General features: G+C 38.5%; 1 protein-coding gene across 1 annotated transcript in view; it reads right to left on the bottom strand.

The window, feature by feature from the left end:
* Positions 1-933: 933 nt before the first annotated feature.
* The window catches only part of LOC126278877 (cilia- and flagella-associated protein 44-like), a 94,215-nt gene continuing 74,768 nt past the window's right edge, over positions 934-20,380 (bottom strand). Inside the window, exons 8-9 of the mRNA XM_049979151.1 lie at positions 1,007-1,246; positions 934-942 (exon numbers count right to left, since the gene is read on the bottom strand). Coding sequence (XP_049835108.1) covers positions 934-942; positions 1,007-1,246 — 249 coding nt within the window. The remainder of the gene's footprint in view (positions 943-1,006; positions 1,247-20,380) is intronic.

Raw genomic sequence — 20,380 nt, 5'->3', positions numbered from 1 at the left:
CTAGTTCATGTTATAATTCTAATTACCAGATAGACAGCATGTGTCATCAGAAGAAAATACTGTTTTTTTTTTGTTTTATAATCTTATGAACAAATATTACACATGTTTTCAGGATCACAGGTTTATTTTTGCAGCCTATTGGCTGGCTCACTGTTGTAATCTGTATGATGTAGGGCTGTAAAAGAAAGAACGGCACACTGTCATGTGGTAACTGACTAGTTTAATGGATTTCAAGACAAGTAAAAAACATGAAGTTTTACATGTACTTAAACAATGTGTTCTCATCAGGTAAGCTTGCCATCATTCATGAAATAAAGAATTCTGACATTATCCACATTGTTGAAGAATACTAGAGTACCAAGTCCACATAAAATTTCTGCTTTTTACATTCACTTTTTTAATTTTTTTATAGTGAATTTTTCCTAGTTATGTTTCCTTCACAGTTAACAATATAGGAAAGGATAGACTGCTACTTGCCATAAAGATGACACATTAAGTTGCAGACTGGTAGAATTAAAAGACACTTACACAAAGACGCTTTCAGCCACAGTCTTCAATGTAAAAAGAGAAACAAACAATTCACATACACACAAGCTAGCACACCTTACATACACATAACCACCAACATCGGCCTCTCAGGTCCAAGCTGCCACATTCGTGATCGAGGTGTGGTTGCTTGTATGTATGAATTGTGTGTTTCTATTTTTCTGTTGAAGGTTGTGGCTGAAAGCTTTGTATAAGTATCTTTTAATTGTACCTGTCTGCAACTTAATGTGTCATCTTTATGGTAAATAGTAATCTGTCTTTTCCTACTTTGTTGATATTCCTACCTGGAGTTTCCAATGTTTGATTTTCTTTATAGTTGCTTGAGCAGGATTTATAATAAACACCCATAGTTTAAAAGACTCTTTTCATTTGAAATTATTTGTCTAACTACAAGGACTTAAAATCAAACAAAAATCATGAACACTTAACACTGAGAATATATACATGACTGAAGACTTACAGACAATGGTAGCCAATTGATACTGCTTCCATTAGAAGAAAACTCTGCATGGGCGACGAGATTCTTTTTAGAGTAATCATGTACTAACAGTCGACCACTGTGGTCAAGTGAAGCAAGAAGAGAATGGTGCGGAGAAGCAGCTATAGCAACAACTACTCCTGCATGGGCAAGTAATATCTCCTCAGCTGGTAAATCATTGACTTGGCTCAAGTTGACTTTCCATAATCTACCATTTGCATCCTGGAATCATAAAAAAAGCATATGATGAGTTATAATGAGTACTGTAACAATGCATTAAAAATGTTTTGTTTTGTTTATTTCTTTGATGTTTGTGAACAGTGTTATACTTTCCACTTCACCTGTTGGGAAACCTGCTGCGACCCTTGTCAAAAGGAAGCAGATGCAAACAGGCAGGGTTCTATTAATCACCTGCAGTTCAAACATACTGTGAATAATGATACTCCTTATGGAAATGACAGTAAAGGAAGAGAGGTAACACCAAGTGCACTCAGTGTGCAGGACTGGAGGCCTCACTCAGAATGCTGAAGAGCCTATTCTGGCAGCCACTGAAAGAGTTATGTACCAAACCACCTAGTGTGGTCTTTTTGCTAAGCAAATTAAAAACATTAGTTAGCAAACAACAACTAATGCCTTCTTACTATGCCTTCTTTCAGCTGCAGCTGTAATATGCAATAAAAGTGTGAGGCAACACCTGGTGCTCAAGCTGTATTCATGTGGCAAAAGTAAGCTATACAAGCAATTACAGGTGTTACAAGCCAAGAATCACATCGAAAACACTTTAAAGATCCAAACATTTGAATGCAACTTCCTTTATATCAAAAAATGCCTTCTTTCCACAAAAAATAAATAAATAAAATAAAAATAAATAAATAAGTTACAAATACAGAATAGATATCATTCCCATGAAACTAGGGATGAAAGAACCTAGACTGTGCAAGACTGTGCAAGATCCCAAGTAGTTTTCAACACACAGCACAGAAGCAGTTTAACAATGAGAGATTTACCTAATGACATTTTTGAGTAGCACCATCATAAATTGTTAGTGATAAATATTAAGGAATTTGAATGTACACAGTAAATCTCCTCACCCCCATGGATTGTCAAACTCATCACTTGCTGTAAATATTACACCAAATCAATTTGACACTTATAAAGCAAATTTGTAGCAGGAAGTTGATAAACTATTAAATATGATGCAGAAATCAAAATGTAAAAGTGTCTATTTCAACATATGCTGGCTAATGACAAATAAATAAATAAAACAGGGTGCAATCAACTGAGATTGTGGCATATACTGGAATAAATGATTACTGTCACTTCGGTTCCAAGGTCTTACTTGGATCATTCCAGTGACTAGCAAAAAAGGTTGAGAATATCTGCCTTGCTCACATACTATCAAAGAAGCTCATGATCTGCAGCATTGTCCCCAGAATAGACTCTGGGCACCTGGTTCTGAGTTGAGTGGAAGGCTTGAACTATAGACTGTGAAGGTTCTGTGACAAGCTTGGCTGTAGCTTCCTAGACTTGCACCATAGGGCAGAGAACAGTATGGTCCTCCAAATGGGTCAGGCATGCATTACACATCAGAGGCAGCTACCCAGCTAGTTAATGGTGTGTGTCGAGCGCACTCAAAGATTTTTTAGAATAGGTGAGTCTCCATCCAGTCCAGATAACAACAGTCATAGGAAACATAGAAATTAAATCCACAGGTCGAGTCTATTAAAATACTAGTGGTTAACTGCCAAAGTATTCTCAACAATGTGCCAGAGGTTGAAGTGCTCCTAAAAATCAATGAAGCTCACATAACTCTAGTTACAGAAAGCTGGTTATAACCTGGAGTTTAAAGCAGTAAATTTTTGGAAAAAATCAACTGTATACCAAAAGGATAGGAGAATGGAAAATGGATGTGATGGATTTTCACAGTAGACAAGAAACTCAAATTCACTGAGATAGAAATTGAAGCTTGTTGTGAGATTGTTTGGACAAGACTCAGTATCAAGCATGGACATAAATTTATAATTGCATCCTTCTATCAGCCACCAGACTCACCTCTTGATGCAACTAAAAACTTTAAAGAGAACCTCAGTTTGCTTGTATGTAAGTTCTCATCACAGTAGATTTTAATCATCCAACAATCAACTGGGATGATGGACTCAGCAAGACACTTTGTGAAACAGTACTAAAGGCCTTCTCTGAAAACTACCTATAACATATAGTGCGGAACCTCACTCATGATGGAAGTATGTTAGATGTAATGGCAACAAACAGACCTCACCTCTTTACAGTGGCCACATTAAAACTAGCACCAGTGAGTGACCAAGAGGCAGTAATAGTGACAATGAATTCCAAGCACAAATGGCAAGTAAAACGTGTAGAAAGCTTTATATGTTTAGCAACAATATAATGAAACAGATAGTTGCTACTCACCATATGGCAGAGGTGCTAAGTTTCAGATAGGCACAACAAAAAGACTGTTACAAAATAAGCTTTCGGCCAACAAGGTCTTTGTCGAAAATAGACAACAGACACCACACACACTCAGGCAAATGCAATTCACACACACATGGCCACACTCTTTGGCAGATGAAGCCAAACTATGAGCAGCAGCAGCAGTGCACAATGCGAGTGGCAACTGAGTGGGGGAAAGAAGGAGGCTGGGGTGGTGAGTGGAAGGGATGGCATGGTAGGGGTGGGAGATGGTGATGTGCTGCTGGGAAGCATGCAGCAACAATGAGGTGGGGAGAGGATAAGGCAGCTTGGTGCAGGAGGGTGGTTAGACAGAGAGTGGGGGAGAGGTGGTGGGGAGAGGTAGAGGAAAAGGAGAAAAGTAATAAAAAGACTAGGTGCATTGGTGGAATAGAGAGCTGTCTAGTGCTGGAGTGGACACAGGAAAGGGACTAGATGAGTGAGGACAGTGACTAACAAAGGCTGTCATTCGTTAGTCATTATTCTCGTTAGTCATTATGCTATCTCCCCCCCCCCCCCTTTCCCTGTTCCCATACCAGCAGTACACAGCTCTCTATTCCACCGATGCACCTGGTCTTTTAACTTCTCTTCTTTTCCCCTACCCCCTCCCCACCTCTCCCCTGCCCAGCGTCTAACCTCCCCACCCCACCTAGCTGCCCTACGCAATCCCCACCTCCTCCCTGCACATTACAATCCCACACCCCTACCCTGCTATCCCTCTCCCTCCCGACCCCAGACTCCTCCTTACCCCCACACAGCTGCTTCTCCCATTATGTACTGCTGGTGCTGCTTAAAGTGTGGCTTTAGCTGCCAGAGCCTGTGGTCATATGCATGTGAGTTCCGTTTGAATGAGTGTGTGTGTATGTGTCTGAGTCTGTTGTCTATTTTTGACCAAGAACTTGTTGGCCGATAGCTTATTTGTGACAGTCTTTTTGTTGTGCTATCTGTGATTTAGCATCTCCACTATATGGTGAGTGCCAACTATCCTTCTGATAATATTGTTATATGTTCAGCAAACTAGACAAAGGAGCAAAATTGTCGTATATCAATCACAAACTTGAAACTTATAGATCAGGAGAGGAGTATGTAGAGGAAATGTGGCACAAGTTTGAAAGAATATTTGACATTGCACTGAATTGGTTTGTACCCAGTAGAACAGTTCATAATGGGATACAATGGTAAAGTCACTTCAAAGAATATTTTTAAAAATACAGAGACTATTACATAATAGGTGTAAAACAAAGCATAGGGGTGTAAATAGAGAGATGCTGAATGAAACTCGTCTGGCTGCCAGACAGCAATGTGGAAGCCTTCAATGATTGTAGTCCCACACAGAACCTAAAGAAATTCTCATTGCAAGTAAAGACTGTTAGTGGCACCAAAGTTAGTGTTCAGTCATTCATGCAGGAAATAAGAACAGAAGTGAAAGAAGAAAAGCAAAAGCAGAAATGCTTAACTCTATTTCCAAATGTTCCTTTGCAAATAAAAACCAGAAGTAATGCCTAAAATTAATTATTGAACCACTGAAAAGATGAGTGAAACAGATATTATTGCCAGTGGCACTGAGAAACAGCTGAAATTGATAAAATTAAACAAAGCCTCAGAGTCTGATGAAATCCCTATCAAATCTTATACCTGCTTTGCAGCTTAGTTAGTCCCTCTGTTGGCTATTATCATAGATCCCTTCAAATTACGCCCAGTAGTTGTAAGAAAGCAAAGGTCATATCTGTCTACAAGAAGAATGGCAGATGTGATCATAAAACTGCACTCCATTATCTTTGACATCAGTTGTTGTAGAAACTTACAACAAATTCTGAGCTCAAACATAATGAGGTACCTTGAACACAATGGCCTCCTCCAAGCAATGCAGCAACAATTCCAAAAACATCTATCATGTGAAACTCAATTTGCACTTTTCCTGTGTGATATCCTGAAATACATGGAACAATACACTCAGGTAGCTGCAGTATTTCTCAGTTTCTGAAAGCATTTGACTCAGCACCAAACCTACACTTATTATCAAAAGTACACTCAGTATCAAGAGAAATTTATGACTGGATTGTGGATTTTTTTGTTAGAGAGGGTGCAATGAGTTAGCTCAGATGGAGACTCATTGACAGCTGTGAAAGCCCAATTACAAAGTTTCAAGAACCGGCTTTAAATGCTGGCTCTAGTAATATACCAAAAACCCCTTTGTGTCACTCCCACAGGGATTTGGATGATAAGATTCGATTAATTATAGCACACACAGACCAATTTAAACAGTCATTCTATCCAAACTCCAAATGTGAATGGAATGGGGGAAAACAATTAATAACAGGTGCAATGGGATATATCCTCTGTAATGCACTTAGCAGCAATTTTCAGATTATGGATGTTGATGCAGACATAGATTTATATTTGGTGCACTTTCCAGTTGCTCACACTGCACTGCCATTTGACACTTATGTAGTGAACTCAGTGGTATAGAGACTACCTTTTTCTTGTAGTGCATGTTATTTCCTCTGTCAGCAAATGAAAGTATAACCTTAAAACGATGGAGTGCAACTTTACAAGAACAACAAAGCTCAGAAGCATCCACATCTGGCCAGCCTGTAAATTTCAAGTGTGTATGACCTTAAGTGTCATGAGTGCTTTGGATGTTGTCACAGGCCTAACAACTAACCCAATACACAATGACAACATGAAGATTAGATTAGATTAATACTTGTTCCATAGATCATGAATACTACACTTCGTAATGATGTGGAACGTGTCAGGTTAATGAAAGATGTCTGTACAAGATATTACATTACACAAAATATTGCATGACACTAATGCTTAAGTTAGTTTTTTTCCCTCCCTTAATTTATATCTAAAAATTCAGCCAATGAGTAGAAGGAGTTGTCATCTAGAAATTCTTTTAATTTATTTTTAAATGAACACTGCAGCAGTACTTTCAAGTGTAAAGGATCTCACATCATCCTGGGAGAGATACACATTTCTCAGAACATGTTATGTGGACCAAACAACGTTCACTTTAGGAACAGAAAACCACTGTAAACATACATTTACTCCACCAACACTGGTAAAACTTAAAACAAAGATGTTTCAAGTGACATGGCTACAAGTATTTCAGAGTTAGGAGACCTGGTACATCACTTCAGGAATCATGGTGAAAGTATTTTTAATTATGTGGTAATCACAAAACTATTAATGACAATATCAGTGAGCTATAACCATTTTTGAGAGTGTTGCAATCAACACATCCTGATTAACAAACACAGCAAATTTGACCTAAATGTCATTGATGGAAGGAAAATGCCTACATCTCCAGGAAGATATTGAGGGGGAGAAGTTTCTGGCAGATAAACAACAGAGGAACAATCACTTTAACTCTCATTTTTAAGATAAAAATTTGAGAAAGCTAGGTAAACATTTCAAATGTGATGAACCTAGTCATTATGTAAAAGAGTGCAGAAACCCTGTCATAGGATCGAGGTCAAAATCAGTATAAGTTGAGAGGGGATGCCCTAATAAGTAAACTTCTTTTGTCAGTATCAGGCAAGCATATAATGCATGGTTTTTACATTCTTGTGTTACTGATCACATGTGTAAACAAACTGAGTGATATACTATTTGGAATTCATTTGAAAGTGACGTCCCAATCTGTGTTGGTGATGGTAGATTCATTCCATAACAAGGAAAAGGTGAAATAAACATTTTATCCTCTGACAGAGAAAGATTGCATGAGAAACATCTGCCCACTGTTGTATATGTGTCAGAGACCCAGTTCAATTTATTCTCACTTGGTGCAGATTTTGACAGGGGAATAACACACAAAACTGATAAGACAACATGAGAACTCTTCAAGGGAGAATATGATGTTGCAATGGGAGTTTGCAAAGAAAAGTTCTACTACACAAAGTTTAAGAGTTCACTGAGTGAAGACAACATTGTTTAGGCAAATATTATTTCTAAGGGATATTTTAAAATCTTTAATAAAAGACTTTCACACCAAAACTTTCCCCATGAACAGACTTTGAAAAACAGAAAAATTCATTTTAGGGAAGAAGATACAAGCTTATACAAAAAATTGTCAATTTCCCAAAACAGACCAGATGGAAGATGGATCACTCCTAATATCTCAGACCACTGAGGATGAATAGCCTGCTCAAGACAAAAGCCTGAATCAGGCAGAAGAATAGAAAATTAAATCGCAGAAAGAGAGAACCAAATTCTAAAATCAACTGCACTAAATAGAATCTCAATGAAGATTTCACAGAATGCACAAATCAAATAGAAAGAAGCTATGAGATGGAGCAAAAATCAAAAGGTTTATAAGATATGCCATCCTTAATGTAAACTCTGCATATATGACAATGTTATGAACTCATCCCATGCCAAAATGCAATGGACTGTCACAACTCTGAAAATTCGAAACAGGCCATGCAACAAGAAATGCATGCACTTAACCTTAATGAAACTTCATCATGACTGAAACACCCTAGAATCTAGAAATACTCAACAACAGGTGGGATTAAAAGAGAGGAGGAAAACACATGGAACTGTGGAAAGATTTAAAGATTGACATGTTGCTAGAGGATTTCAGTAGAAGCATGGCATGGACTATACTGAAACTTTCAGTCCAGTGGTAAGACATGGCTCTATAAGAATAACCTTATCTATCACAATATCAAAAGCCATGGACTTGAGGCAATTTCATGCTACAACATCATTTTTCCCAGTGGAACTGACACTGTGACATACAGAGTGGTTATAATTAAACTTTTGCTACTTGAGCCAATGTATACAGAAAACTATTTATCATAAGAGTACTCAACTTTATGGAAATGATGTTCAGACTCTGCATTGCAGGATTTGAATAGTTAGTAGTGTTAGTGTCATGACTTGTCATTAACTGGTGAGTAGTAGCACTGTTGAAACATAAGCATCAGTGTGCATTACAGCTACAGACAGTCATCATTTGTCTGGAAAAGATGAGCAGGGCTTTACTCATAAACTGTTTTATCAAAACAGCAGCAATAGTGCTGCTGCTCTTCACAAGCATCAATGCATTAAAGGAATATGGAGAGATCCTCTTTCTGCACTGGGGTTGAACGGATTCAGAAGTTTGAGTTAATGGTGATTTGGGACTTGCTTCTATGAAGGGCCAATGGCCAATTGCACCACAAATTGTGGAAGAAGTTACTATTGCCATGGTTGAGAATGCTGGACACAATGTGTGAGCTTCAAGCAGTGCAAGAGCTGTGTCATGACAGCTCAACATTCCATGGTCCACCATTTGCAAGTTTCTGCAAACAATTGTGAAACTGTGTCTCTAGTGTGGCTCCACGCTGTCATGGATGCAGACAGTCTTTACACTAAGCAATGTTTGTAACCTGGAACGTAAACAAGGTATGCAATTGATAAATATTACCCTCGCATGTGGAAATTTAAATGTGTTTCTTTTTCAATTGTTTATTCATTATTTCTCTTCTGTGTGTCTTTACAAATGTTCCCACAAGTTTCATTGACCTATGATCACTTGTTTTTCATTTGCCTTCTCAAATAATGAAAGTTTCATTGTAACTACCTTGTACGTACAACAACCAGAGAGCTTTGAGAATGGTTCCAAAGGAGTATGCAAGCTGCATAAAATTATCTGTTGATTCAAACATGCGTCTAGATTATGGAATCAATGATTAATTAGTGTGCTACAAAATTTCGCCCTGGTAGCAACAAATTAGATCCCTGCAGATTTGTAAACAACAAGAATGGTATCTTGAGCATCCCAGCCATTAACACTGATGATAGTCAGGTTGTATCGAAATCTAGAGAAGAAGCAACAGAAGTAGAATATCTCATTTCCTGTCAAGCTATAAAAGCCATCATTTGGATCTAGTCAATTTTGCAAATTATTGTGAGGTCAAAAGAAATAACTACCGGTACTACCTTGTACAAGGATGATCAAAATGCCATCCGACTTATCAAAAACCCAGGGCAGCACAAGCAAACAAAAAACACATATGTGAAGTTTCATTTTGAATAAAAAAATTCAACTTAGACATCTTCAATCTGGGATGTGTCAGCTACACTGATCAACAAGCAGATTTTCTCACCAAGCCACTCACTGAAAGCAACTTTGAGAAACTAAGACAATTACTTTTGGTTACCGACACTGGAGATCTTAGTGACAAAAGACAGTGAAAGTGCTAAACATTTATTAATTGAACTGGGAGTGTTATAATAATTAATTAAAATTATTTGTGTTTTTGTTTCTCCAATATTCACAAACAGTGCTATACTTTAATATTTGTACTTGGTGCACTTTTCAGCTGTTTATACAGTGCAGCCATCTGAGTCTTAAACAGTGAACACAATGGTACACAGACCACTTTTTCTTGTAATGTGTATGTATGTTATGTATCAGGTTTTGTAATCATTTGCTGAATAAAACTATGCCATTATCCTACAGTGAGAAGCAGTACTATTTTATTATGACTCCTTTACCAGGCGGAACATTTATTGACTGAGATATTGTAACTCCAGAATGTGGGACACTATGAGTATTTGTAAATATAAAGGTGCTTCCTGTTCTAGATACTGAGGCATTATAATTAAACTTTCGCTACTTGAGAAAGCCCCCATCAAAATCGAATGATCATAGCACAATGAAACTTCATGGAAACATTTGTAAGGACATGTGGAAGAGAAATAATGAATAAACAATTGACAGAAACACATTTTAATTTCTGCATGAGAGGGTACCATTTGATAATTGTGTACCATAATCTTGGTTACAAATGTTCCTCAATGTGCTGACCACCTGCTTCCACAACAGCCTGAAACTGCACTGAATATTTCTCTACTGCAGCTCGAAACATCTCAGCTGGAATGTTGGTAACCTCTCACACCAGGCTCATCTTCAAACTCCAAAATATGTTAGTGTCCTGTCAATAAACTCTGTCCTGCAGGTAACTCCACAATCATAAATCACAAGGATTAAAATCTGGTGATCTTGGTGGCCATGAAGTTTGTAATGATTAACCAATGATTTGGTTTTCTCCAAATGTGTTATGGAATAATCAAGTGGTGAGCAATGTGGGGTGGAGCTCCATTTAACATCAAAACAGTTGAGTCCAAAGTGTCTCTCTGCCACAGAGCAAAGTGTCTCTCTGCCACAGAGCAGGGATCACATGCTGTCAAAGCAGATCACAGTAACATGTATCGTTCACACAGCATGTTCTTGGTCCTTGGGGTCTGAGTTCCATAAATGTGGCAATGCATAATGGCAAGTCATGACACCAATACTACTTATAACACAAATCCTGCAGCATATAGTCTGAACATCATTCCTATAAAGTTGTGTATTCAAGTGTTAAATAGTTTTTCGTCCACACCGTCTCAAGTAGAAAAAGTTTAATTATAACCACACTGTACTTATCCTGATTAAAAGTAAGTTCACAATGAACAAAATAATTCATAAGATAATTTCTATTGGGAAACAGTCTAACATTCTGATATAGAATGTGAAATGAAATGCAGTTAATAAAAAAATCTATAATGCTGCTACAAGAAAATTTATAGTCCACTCACTTGACAATCCTTGTTGAAATCCAAACTGTTTGAGACAGAGAATATTTTTACATACTAAGTGGTTATAAATTCCATACTTCTCTCACAGAAACCCTGATTCAAGAGAAGATGTGGAAGAAAGAATTTCTCAAAATGTAAATAATGCACACACTTACATCAGTGCAAATAATCTTTTCACACATAAATTTTAAAAAAAAGTTTAAATACAGTTCAAAGAAAACAAAATAAGTCAAATGGCATATCTTTAACTTGTAGACTGAATTATGAAATACATAGACTGCTAAAAGTTCTTGGGTGACGTCAACAGATACATGACATGGGAGAAACACATAAATAAAATCTGTCCAAAAACAAGTACTTCTATATTCCTAATCAGAAAAATGTCTAATGTAAATGCAAACACACTATGCATAATGTGCTCTAGATTAAAATGCCCAGACATAATGTATTGTATCCTAGTATGAGGAAATGCATAAAATACACTTACATAAAAATTGGTAAAATAGAGTTATTAGATAATTTGAAACTTTGCCACGAAAACAACCCTGTAAAAATTTATTCAGAGAACTAAAACAATAGAAAGTCCTGGATGTAATAGCAACAATATAGAAAGGACAGATTGCTACTCACCACACAAAGGAGGCGTTGAGTCACAGACAGGCATAATCAACAAGACTCCTAAAATATTTAGCCTTCAGACAAAGTCCTTCTTCCAAGATAGAAAGCACACACACATCCACACAAGCATAACTTGCACACCCACACACACACACACACACACACACACATGTGGCCACTGTCTCTGGGTGCTGGAGCCTCACTCTCTCTCTCTCTCTCTCTCTCTCTCTCTCTCTCTCTCTCTCTCTCCCTCTGTGTGTGTGTGTGTGTGTGTGTGTGTGTGTGTGTGTGTGTGTGTGTGTGTGTGTGTTCATTTTCTATTTAGGAAAAAGGACTTTGTTCAAAAGCTAAGTACTGTAGCAGTCTTTCTCATGTGCCTTGCTCCAACTCAATGCCTCCTCTACATAGTCCATATTGCTGTCATGCACAGTAAATATATTAACTGTTCCCTCACTACACAAATTCAAAATAACAATACCCAACAAAAATTAACTGCACTGGATTGTTAAATGGGGACATGGATAATAATAACAATAATTATCATATATGGCTTCATTTAACTGACAATATCCCCTTAAATATGATTGTATTTTACACAGCCTGGCCTCGGCAACCACAGACTGTGGTCACAAGTGCGAGAGTTGCGCTTGCATGAGTGAGTGTGCATATGTTGTCTAATTTGGAAGAAGGCCTTTTGGTAAAAAGCTTACTTGTGTAACAGTTCTTCTGCTGTTCCTAACTGCAACTCAACATCTCCACTATATTTGAGTACCAAACTATCCTTTTCATAATATTGTCATTATTCTATCCACCATTTTCCATTGCTTAAACCATTTCAATGTTATGTTTCAATTGCATAATCACAATATAACATCATGTCATGTAGACAATTGTTTAAAAAAATTGTAAAGTATGACCCAAGGAAAATTAAACTACTACAGCTTGTACCACTCCAACTCCTGCTGCTGCTTCAATTAACAGCTTCTCCAAAATCTACAAAACTGCTGACAATAATGAAATAGGCAGTAACTAATTTCTACTGATTACCTCCTTTTCTGTATAGCAAATTTATTTTCTGTCTAGGAAAAAACCATATAAAGGGATTCATGCTTAGCTGAACATACCAGTAAATTAATTGAAGTTGATGTCCATCCTCAAAGTTCATGCAGATAATTGTTATAAAATACTAAACACGCTAACACAGCAATCTCAAATACATTTACTCTCTACTGAGGTCTGTTGTGATGACCCAGATACAACCTTATATTTGGACAGAAAGGAACAGAGTATAGGGCCATAAAAATATTTCAGCATCTCCTCTGTAATTTAAAGGTACAATGGAACCTCCCATAGTGAGCACAATTCATTCCAGAACCTTCCTCGTAGTGTGAAACACTCATTAAGTGAAACAATTTATCCTATATAAATTAGTATAAAATATGATAACACGTTCTATGCAGAAAAAGTACTAAAAAGTTTTATCTTATCAAGCCATTCATTCAAAGAAAATTACACATACAGTATTATGTACTTTATTATTCACGATACATAACTAATTCTTTTTTAATAGGAAGTTATCTATAGTCATTTGTTCCTGCTGACACTTCAACACTTGAGAAAAATGCAACACAGCATTATTGTCCAATAAATTTGTAGCACATGTGGCCACTGTTTATTGGGGTGTTGATTTTCAATGTACGGCACAACCAATTCTCATGCTTTGAGCATTTCTCTTAATGTGCTACAATATTGCTGCTTTGCTGTTACTGCCGCCTCTTCCTCCTTCACCTCTGAAGAACTCCTCTCCACAACTTCCTGCAGTGAAACACAGTGCAACTCAAAAAGTTCTTTGGTGGTCATTTGTTGACTGTGATCTTCCACAAGCTCATAGATATCATTGTTATCCACTTCTAGTTCCATGCTCTTTGACAAAGACACAGTCTCATTGGCTACAGGCTCCACAGTTACTGACTCAAATGCCTCAGAGTCACATTCGACAACACACTCCAGCCAAAGCTTCTTCCAGGCAGGAGTGAGAGTTCTCTTGATAACCCCTTCCCATGCCTTTTCAATCAACTTGATGCAGACAACAATGTTGAAGCAATATTTCCAAAACTCTCTGAGAGTGAGATTGGTAGCTTCAGTCAATTCTAAGTAATGCTCAAAGGGTGCTTAAGTGTAGAGCTTCTTGAAGTTAGAAATAATCTGGTGGTCCATAGGCAGGAATAATGGGGTGGTGTTGGGAAGCAGAAATTGGATGTTGATAAACTGAAATTCTTCAAGGAGGTGTTCTTGTGGAAATGGAGAATGGGTGGGAGCATGGTCCATAACAAGCAAGACATGGAGTGGCAGATTCATCTCAAGCAAGCGTTTTCTCACAGAAGGATCAAGCACCTCATTGATCCAATCACAAAAAGGCTCACGTATCACCCAAGCCTAGTTGTTGGATCTCCTCATCATATTATTAACTTGCCTTCTGGACTATACACTTCTTTAAAGCTCTTGGCGTTTCTGAATGGTAAACAAGCAGGGATGTAATTTTCAAATCACCACTTACAGTAGCACAGAATAGCAGCATGAGATGGTCTTTCATTGGCTTGTGACCAGGCAGTGTATTCTCCTCTGCTGTTATAAATGTATGCTTCAGCATCTTTTTCCAGAATAGACCCATCTTGTCAAATTAAAAATCTGTTGTGGCAGATAACCCTCAGAATATACAAGCATCTGAAGTTGCTGATGAAGTTCTCTGCTACCTCTGTGTCAGGGCTGGCTTCTTCACTGTACCTCAAACACTGTTGATGCCAGTTCTTCTCTTAAATTTCTCAAACCACTGACAGCTTCCCTTAAACACTTCTTTGGCCACTGGTGATCCTGGCATCTTCTTAATGAAGTTGTCAAAAATCACTCTCACCTTCTCAGAAATGATGTTCTCGTTAATAGTGTCACCTTGCAATTGCTTTTCATTTATCCATGTAAGGAGTAACCTTTCAACATCACCCAGAATATGAAACTGTTGTTTAGATACTCCCTTTGAAGCACCTATCTTCTTAATCTTCTCCTTCTTCATGAGGACAGTGCAAATAGTTGATATAGATCAATTGTATGTCCATGCTAAATCACCAACACTCACACCACATTTTCATTTATCAGTGATCTTATGTTTTCACTTCTAAGGCCATTTTCTTTCTCTTGTGGTTGTCTTCTTGTGGCTTTAGCTTTGAGAACATTTCTATGAAGGTTAATAAAATTTGCACACAAAGAAAAACACTTTGTGAACACAAGTTTAGTAAAATGTGTGATCACGAGCTGCACAAAGATGGGAGCATAAAGAGCGCTAAACCCAGCCTGCAGTATGAAGTAAAGACATTGTTCATATGTTGCTGCAGACAATGAAAGGTGTTCATATTGTTGAACGTTTCCCTTGCCATGCTTGAACAGCTGGTGACGTCACACTAACTTGTTGCCAATCATTATGTGAAACATAATTCATTAAGTGAGTCTTTTTTTTTACAATTTTTTTGTTCATTATGTGGAGGTACTAGTTAAGCAAGGTCCTACTGCACTCAAAATGATGAAAATAATTTTTAAAACAACTAAAATAATTTCTGCTAGACACCTACTACATTCTAGGTGATACATGTGTGTATGAGTTACATTTATTAACTTTTACTGAAGATTACGATTAAGGTAAAAATTCAGTTATGTAAATGGGCAACATGTAGCCATATTTCCACTGAGAAAATGTACAATTATACAAATTAATTATTGCTGTTCTTTTGGACATGTCTGAAATAACAGACACCATAAGAAATCTGCAGCTGTGATACATATTAGGGGTCTGATTGAAGGCAGAGGGAGAAGAATAGAAAGGAAAGCAAAGGAACTAATTATATCAACCGCTTCAAGACTTTATGCACAGTCAACAGCAATGAAAGTATGTGCCAGACCAGCAGCCGGTCGCTAGATCTTCTGCTTACTACGCAGTTGCATCAGCCATTGCACCACCCAGACACAGTGTTTACCACAAATGCATGGATTATCTCAGCATGCCCCCCTGGCGAATCACATTCCCTCCTAGCACCACCTATCTGCAGTCACTGTTGTGGATTCATTGCCAATTATATGAATTGATTACATGAATGTGTGGTGTCTGTTATTTCAGACATGTCTGACAGGACAGACATCACACAATTGCTGCATGTGTGACATAAATTATGTAAATTGAAGGTGGAGGGGAGAGAAAGCAAAGGAAAAGGAATTAATGATATCATCTGCACTGGCACTTGATGAGGAATCAGCAGCAATGAGTGAAAATGTGTGCCAGATAGGAACTCGAATTCAGGATTTACTGCTTACTAGGTAGTTGTGTTAACCACTGTGCCACCTGGACACAGTGTTTATTGAAAATGTGTGGACTATCTCAGCACACTCCCTGGTGGACTTACATTTGCACCTAGTGCAACCTATCTGCAGCCCCACCTATGTCCGTGATCTCTAATTTTAGATTCCCACTGGAGGTCAAATGTAAATGTGCATTCACACTGTAGGTTGTGGATTCACTGCCCATTGAGGAGAATCAGGTATATGAATTCATGGTGTTCGTTCTTTTGAACATCAAGGACAGGTCTTTAACACATCCAGCATGACTGAATTTGGGAATGGGGTGAAATGAAAGACCTTTGGAAAGGACTGATATTTCTGGGGGACTAAGGCTCTTGGAGAAAAAGTCATAACTGTTTTTCAGGTATGTTTAGGTTCTGGATTCTGAATGGTGGTGGGAGGCTGTTTCTGACAGCACAGTAGGTATGCAAGGCAGGGTCTGTTGGCTATGACGGAATCTAGAGGATATTTGGAGACTGTTGTAAGTGGATGGAGAGTGGTAGTCCAAGGTGGGAGTAGGAGGTGAATCTTTTTGAGATGGCATTGTGCGCGCTGCTCTAGTTTTTGGGAGGCAAAAGAGATAGGATGCAGGAAACTGGGATTGCAGGGCAGGAGAATTTTAAAGATGGTGAGGACATATTGCAAGGAGGTTTGGAACTGATTGACATGGTTTTGCAGGACTAGGTTTTTGAGTGCTATGGACTGGTAGAATTTGAAAAGGTAGAGATCATTCTGAAAGGAAGGGCTGCAGCCTGAGATGGGTAATCTGATGGTATGGCCAATTGATGGGATTCCAAGACCTAGGCAACAGTGCAGTAACAATGTGTGAGGCTGGGTTCTGGCTAGGGTAAGGAAACTTTTCTGTATTGGTGCAGATGGAAGGATCCATGGTGGAAGACAAAAACACATAAAATAGGTAAATTATGTAAAAATACATCTGAAAACCCCAAAAAATATCAAAAATATCTCAAAATAAGTGGAAAAAATAAAATGGTCAGAATTGATGAAGTATGGTGAAATGAGGTAAAATCTAAGGGAGTGTGGACAATGAAAAAGGCAAAAAAATAAGATCAGAGTCAAAACACTAAGAGATAAAAGAAAAAATACAATAATGTGGGATATGGATTGGTGAGTGGATATGTAGGAAGGGGGGGGGGGGGGGGATGCCAGATGTAAATGGATTAGGTGAGGTTAGTATGTGTGAATTGGAACAAGAAAAGGGAAATAAAGAGGGGGGGGGGGCAGGTTGATAAGTCAAGGTTCAACAAGTTCATGCGGCACAGTAAGGTATGGAAAATAAAACACAAAAATACATGAGAATGAGGCAGGAAGAGCAATCAGTTTAAAGGTCTAGGATTAATTATATTGATGAGAGTAATTTAGCATATGAGACGCTGTACCAACAACCAGTGTGGTCAAGTAACCCTGAGTTGAGCACAGATGAGATGGCTGACACAGTGTGGCTCATAAGTCAGAGCACGTGATGTTTGAAAAGCGACAGGTAAAACACAGGGAAGAACAGAAAGAAAAGGATGGACACTGAATGAAGTGATGCATTAAAGAGTAGTAACAGGAAAACAGCACTGGGTTGCAGAATGGAAGAAACCCCGCTAGGCAAAATCAAATAATCAAAAATTCATGATGGAGCAATGACAGTATTATGGAAAGGATAAATAGCTATCACCATACAGTGGAGATGTTGAGTTGCAGACATGCATAGCAAAAAAACTGTTAGATATTTGATCTTTTTGATGAAGAGCCTTCTTATTAAGGAGAAAATGCACACATATTAACACAAGCACAACTCACACAAATGTGACCTCTGTCTCTGACCACTGAGGACTGTATGCAACTGTACCTGATGGGAAAAGCAATCCGTTCATGGTAAGGTAAGAAGGAGGCTAAGGTAAAGAGGGGGAGAGATAGCAGGGTAGTGGTGGCAGATGGTGTAGTGCTGCTTGAGGAAGCCTGCAATCAGATGGTTTAAGGAGGGCATGGGGGAGAAAGGGAAAACGACTAGTGGGTGCATTGGTGGAATATAAGGCTGTGTAGTGATGGAGCAGGGGCAGAGAAGGGGAGATGACTAAAAGATAGGGATCAGTGAAGATTGAGGCCAGGGAGAGTTCCCGCCTGCACAATTCAGAAAAAGCTGCTGTTAGTTTGAAGGATCCAGATGGTGCAGACTGTGAAGCAGTCACTGAACTGAAATATGCTGTGCTGAGTAGCATATTCAACAGTGAAGTGGTCCAGCTTTCTGTTGGCCATAATTTGTCAGTGGCCATTCATGAAGACAGACAGACAGTTGGTTATTATGCTCATGTAGAAAGCAGCACAGTGGTTGCAGCTGTGGTGCTTCTGTGAATGTGTGTGTGTTTTCTACTTAAGATGAAGGCTGTTTGGATGAGAGCTCAAAAGTACAGCATTCTTTTTGTTGTGCCTGTCTTCATGTCAACATCACCTCTGTATGATGAGCACAGTCTATCCTTTTCATAATATTGTTCTTAAACCAACATTATTTTTTCTTTTAGTACCCTGGCTGGAAACATATAAGGAACACACAGGCAAGCCACGCACTGTGACAAGAGTACTGCCCCTCTGGTTATTGATGGTCATCTGTGGTTTAGTCTCCTGGTCAGAGATGCTGCAGAAGGGTCTTTGACTGAAGGACTCCTCTAGACAATTATATAGATAAAAAAATCTACTCACCAAGTGGTGGCAGAACACACTCACAAAAGACTGTTGTGATTGGTAAGCATTCGGAGCCAGTGGCTCCTTCTTCAGGCAGAAGGGTTGAAGGGGAAGGAAGAAGGGTGAAGGAAAACGACTGGAGACATCTAGGAAAAGGCGTAGATTTTGGGAAAGTCATCTATCCAATTAAGTAATTTTATCAATAACTGATTGTTTTCATTGTTATATCTAGATGATTATAGAAAGATGAACCACAGAAAGGAAAAGAATAATAAGCTATTAACATACAACAAAGAAAAGCAACAAAAAATGAGTATTTTTATTATTAACAGAGCTGGTTATTAAAAGTTGACTGTCCCTGTCACTCGTTGCAATGTGTCACTATCTCAGTGTGGCAAGTGCTGTGAAAATGTGACCAGCCACCTAATTACTAACTAACTCCAAACATCAAAAAATTCAACAATCGGCAACAAGAGGGTGGGGACAATCAGAAGCACCATTGTGCTGGAACCACATTTGTCTGCAGACAGGTAGAGGAACATTTCCCAGAAGTTTAGGTGTGACCTCCTGTAGGAAGATGTTGTATGTGTGGCCAGTTAAACAACAAGGCAGAGTGTACAGTCCTACTAAGTTATTGTGCACAACACCTGCCCAAACATTAATGGAAAATCTTTCTTGGTAGGCATGTGCTATTGTGGCATGTGAGTTACCTTGAGACCACATGTGAGAATTATAGGTGTTCATCATTACCAACTGCGTTAAGATAACCTTGTCAGTAAGTAGAACATCTGCATCTGATTGATTCCTATCCAGGAATCGCTGCATGTACATCCTTTCAGCAGCCAATTCATTTCCTTGTGCAGCCCCATACATGAAATGCATATGAGCCAGCTCCACATTGGTGAAACATGCATGCTGCTCAAGATCCAAGTGGGAAATGAAGAATCCTGCTAGCAAAGCGTTTTTATACGCTGCTGTCATCACTGCTCTCTACCAGCTCAAGGTGGTATTACCACACACACACACACACACACACACATTCCTATATGATGTCTGCTTATTTCCGACTCCCCTACCTGCCGTTACATATTTGATACGTAGTTTAGGACACACTGTATAATTGTTTGGTGCTTATGCTATGTATCAAATATAAACATTGATGGTTCAGATCTTGAGCTAACACTGAAGTACACATTACTGGCATTTTCCACAGCATAACTTGGTGATAGGAACAGAGTTAAAGATAGAGATGAGGACTTGATAAATTTGTGATTGTTGTTGTAGTTGTTGTTGTAGTGGTTTTTGACACTCCTGGTAAGTTTGGAAATCTGTACAAGACTGTCAGATCTGAAATGTCTAACTAGGCAACAGCTATTCCTTATAAAATGCTCTAGCAGTACAGCCAGAACCTGTGGAGAATGACCCATCCAGTTGATGGATATTTCCTCCGCACTTCATGAAACTGTGAAACTAATGCAGCTGATCGATTCTATGACTGATTTGTCGGCAGCCACGGTAGGCAATGCTAGCAGCCCAATTTCTCAGAAGCATTCAGACATACCTCGCTAAGGAACCTATCTGAAATTCCAAGACCAAGACAACTCAATTGCAACTGTATCTGAC

This window comes from Schistocerca gregaria, chromosome 6 (genome assembly GCF_023897955.1).
Source record: "Schistocerca gregaria isolate iqSchGreg1 chromosome 6, iqSchGreg1.2, whole genome shotgun sequence".
In the NCBI taxonomy this organism is placed as follows: Eukaryota; Metazoa; Arthropoda; class Insecta; order Orthoptera; family Acrididae; genus Schistocerca; species Schistocerca gregaria.
The sequence above is the reverse complement of the archived record's forward strand: the minus strand, read 5'-3'. Positions and strand labels throughout refer to the sequence as shown.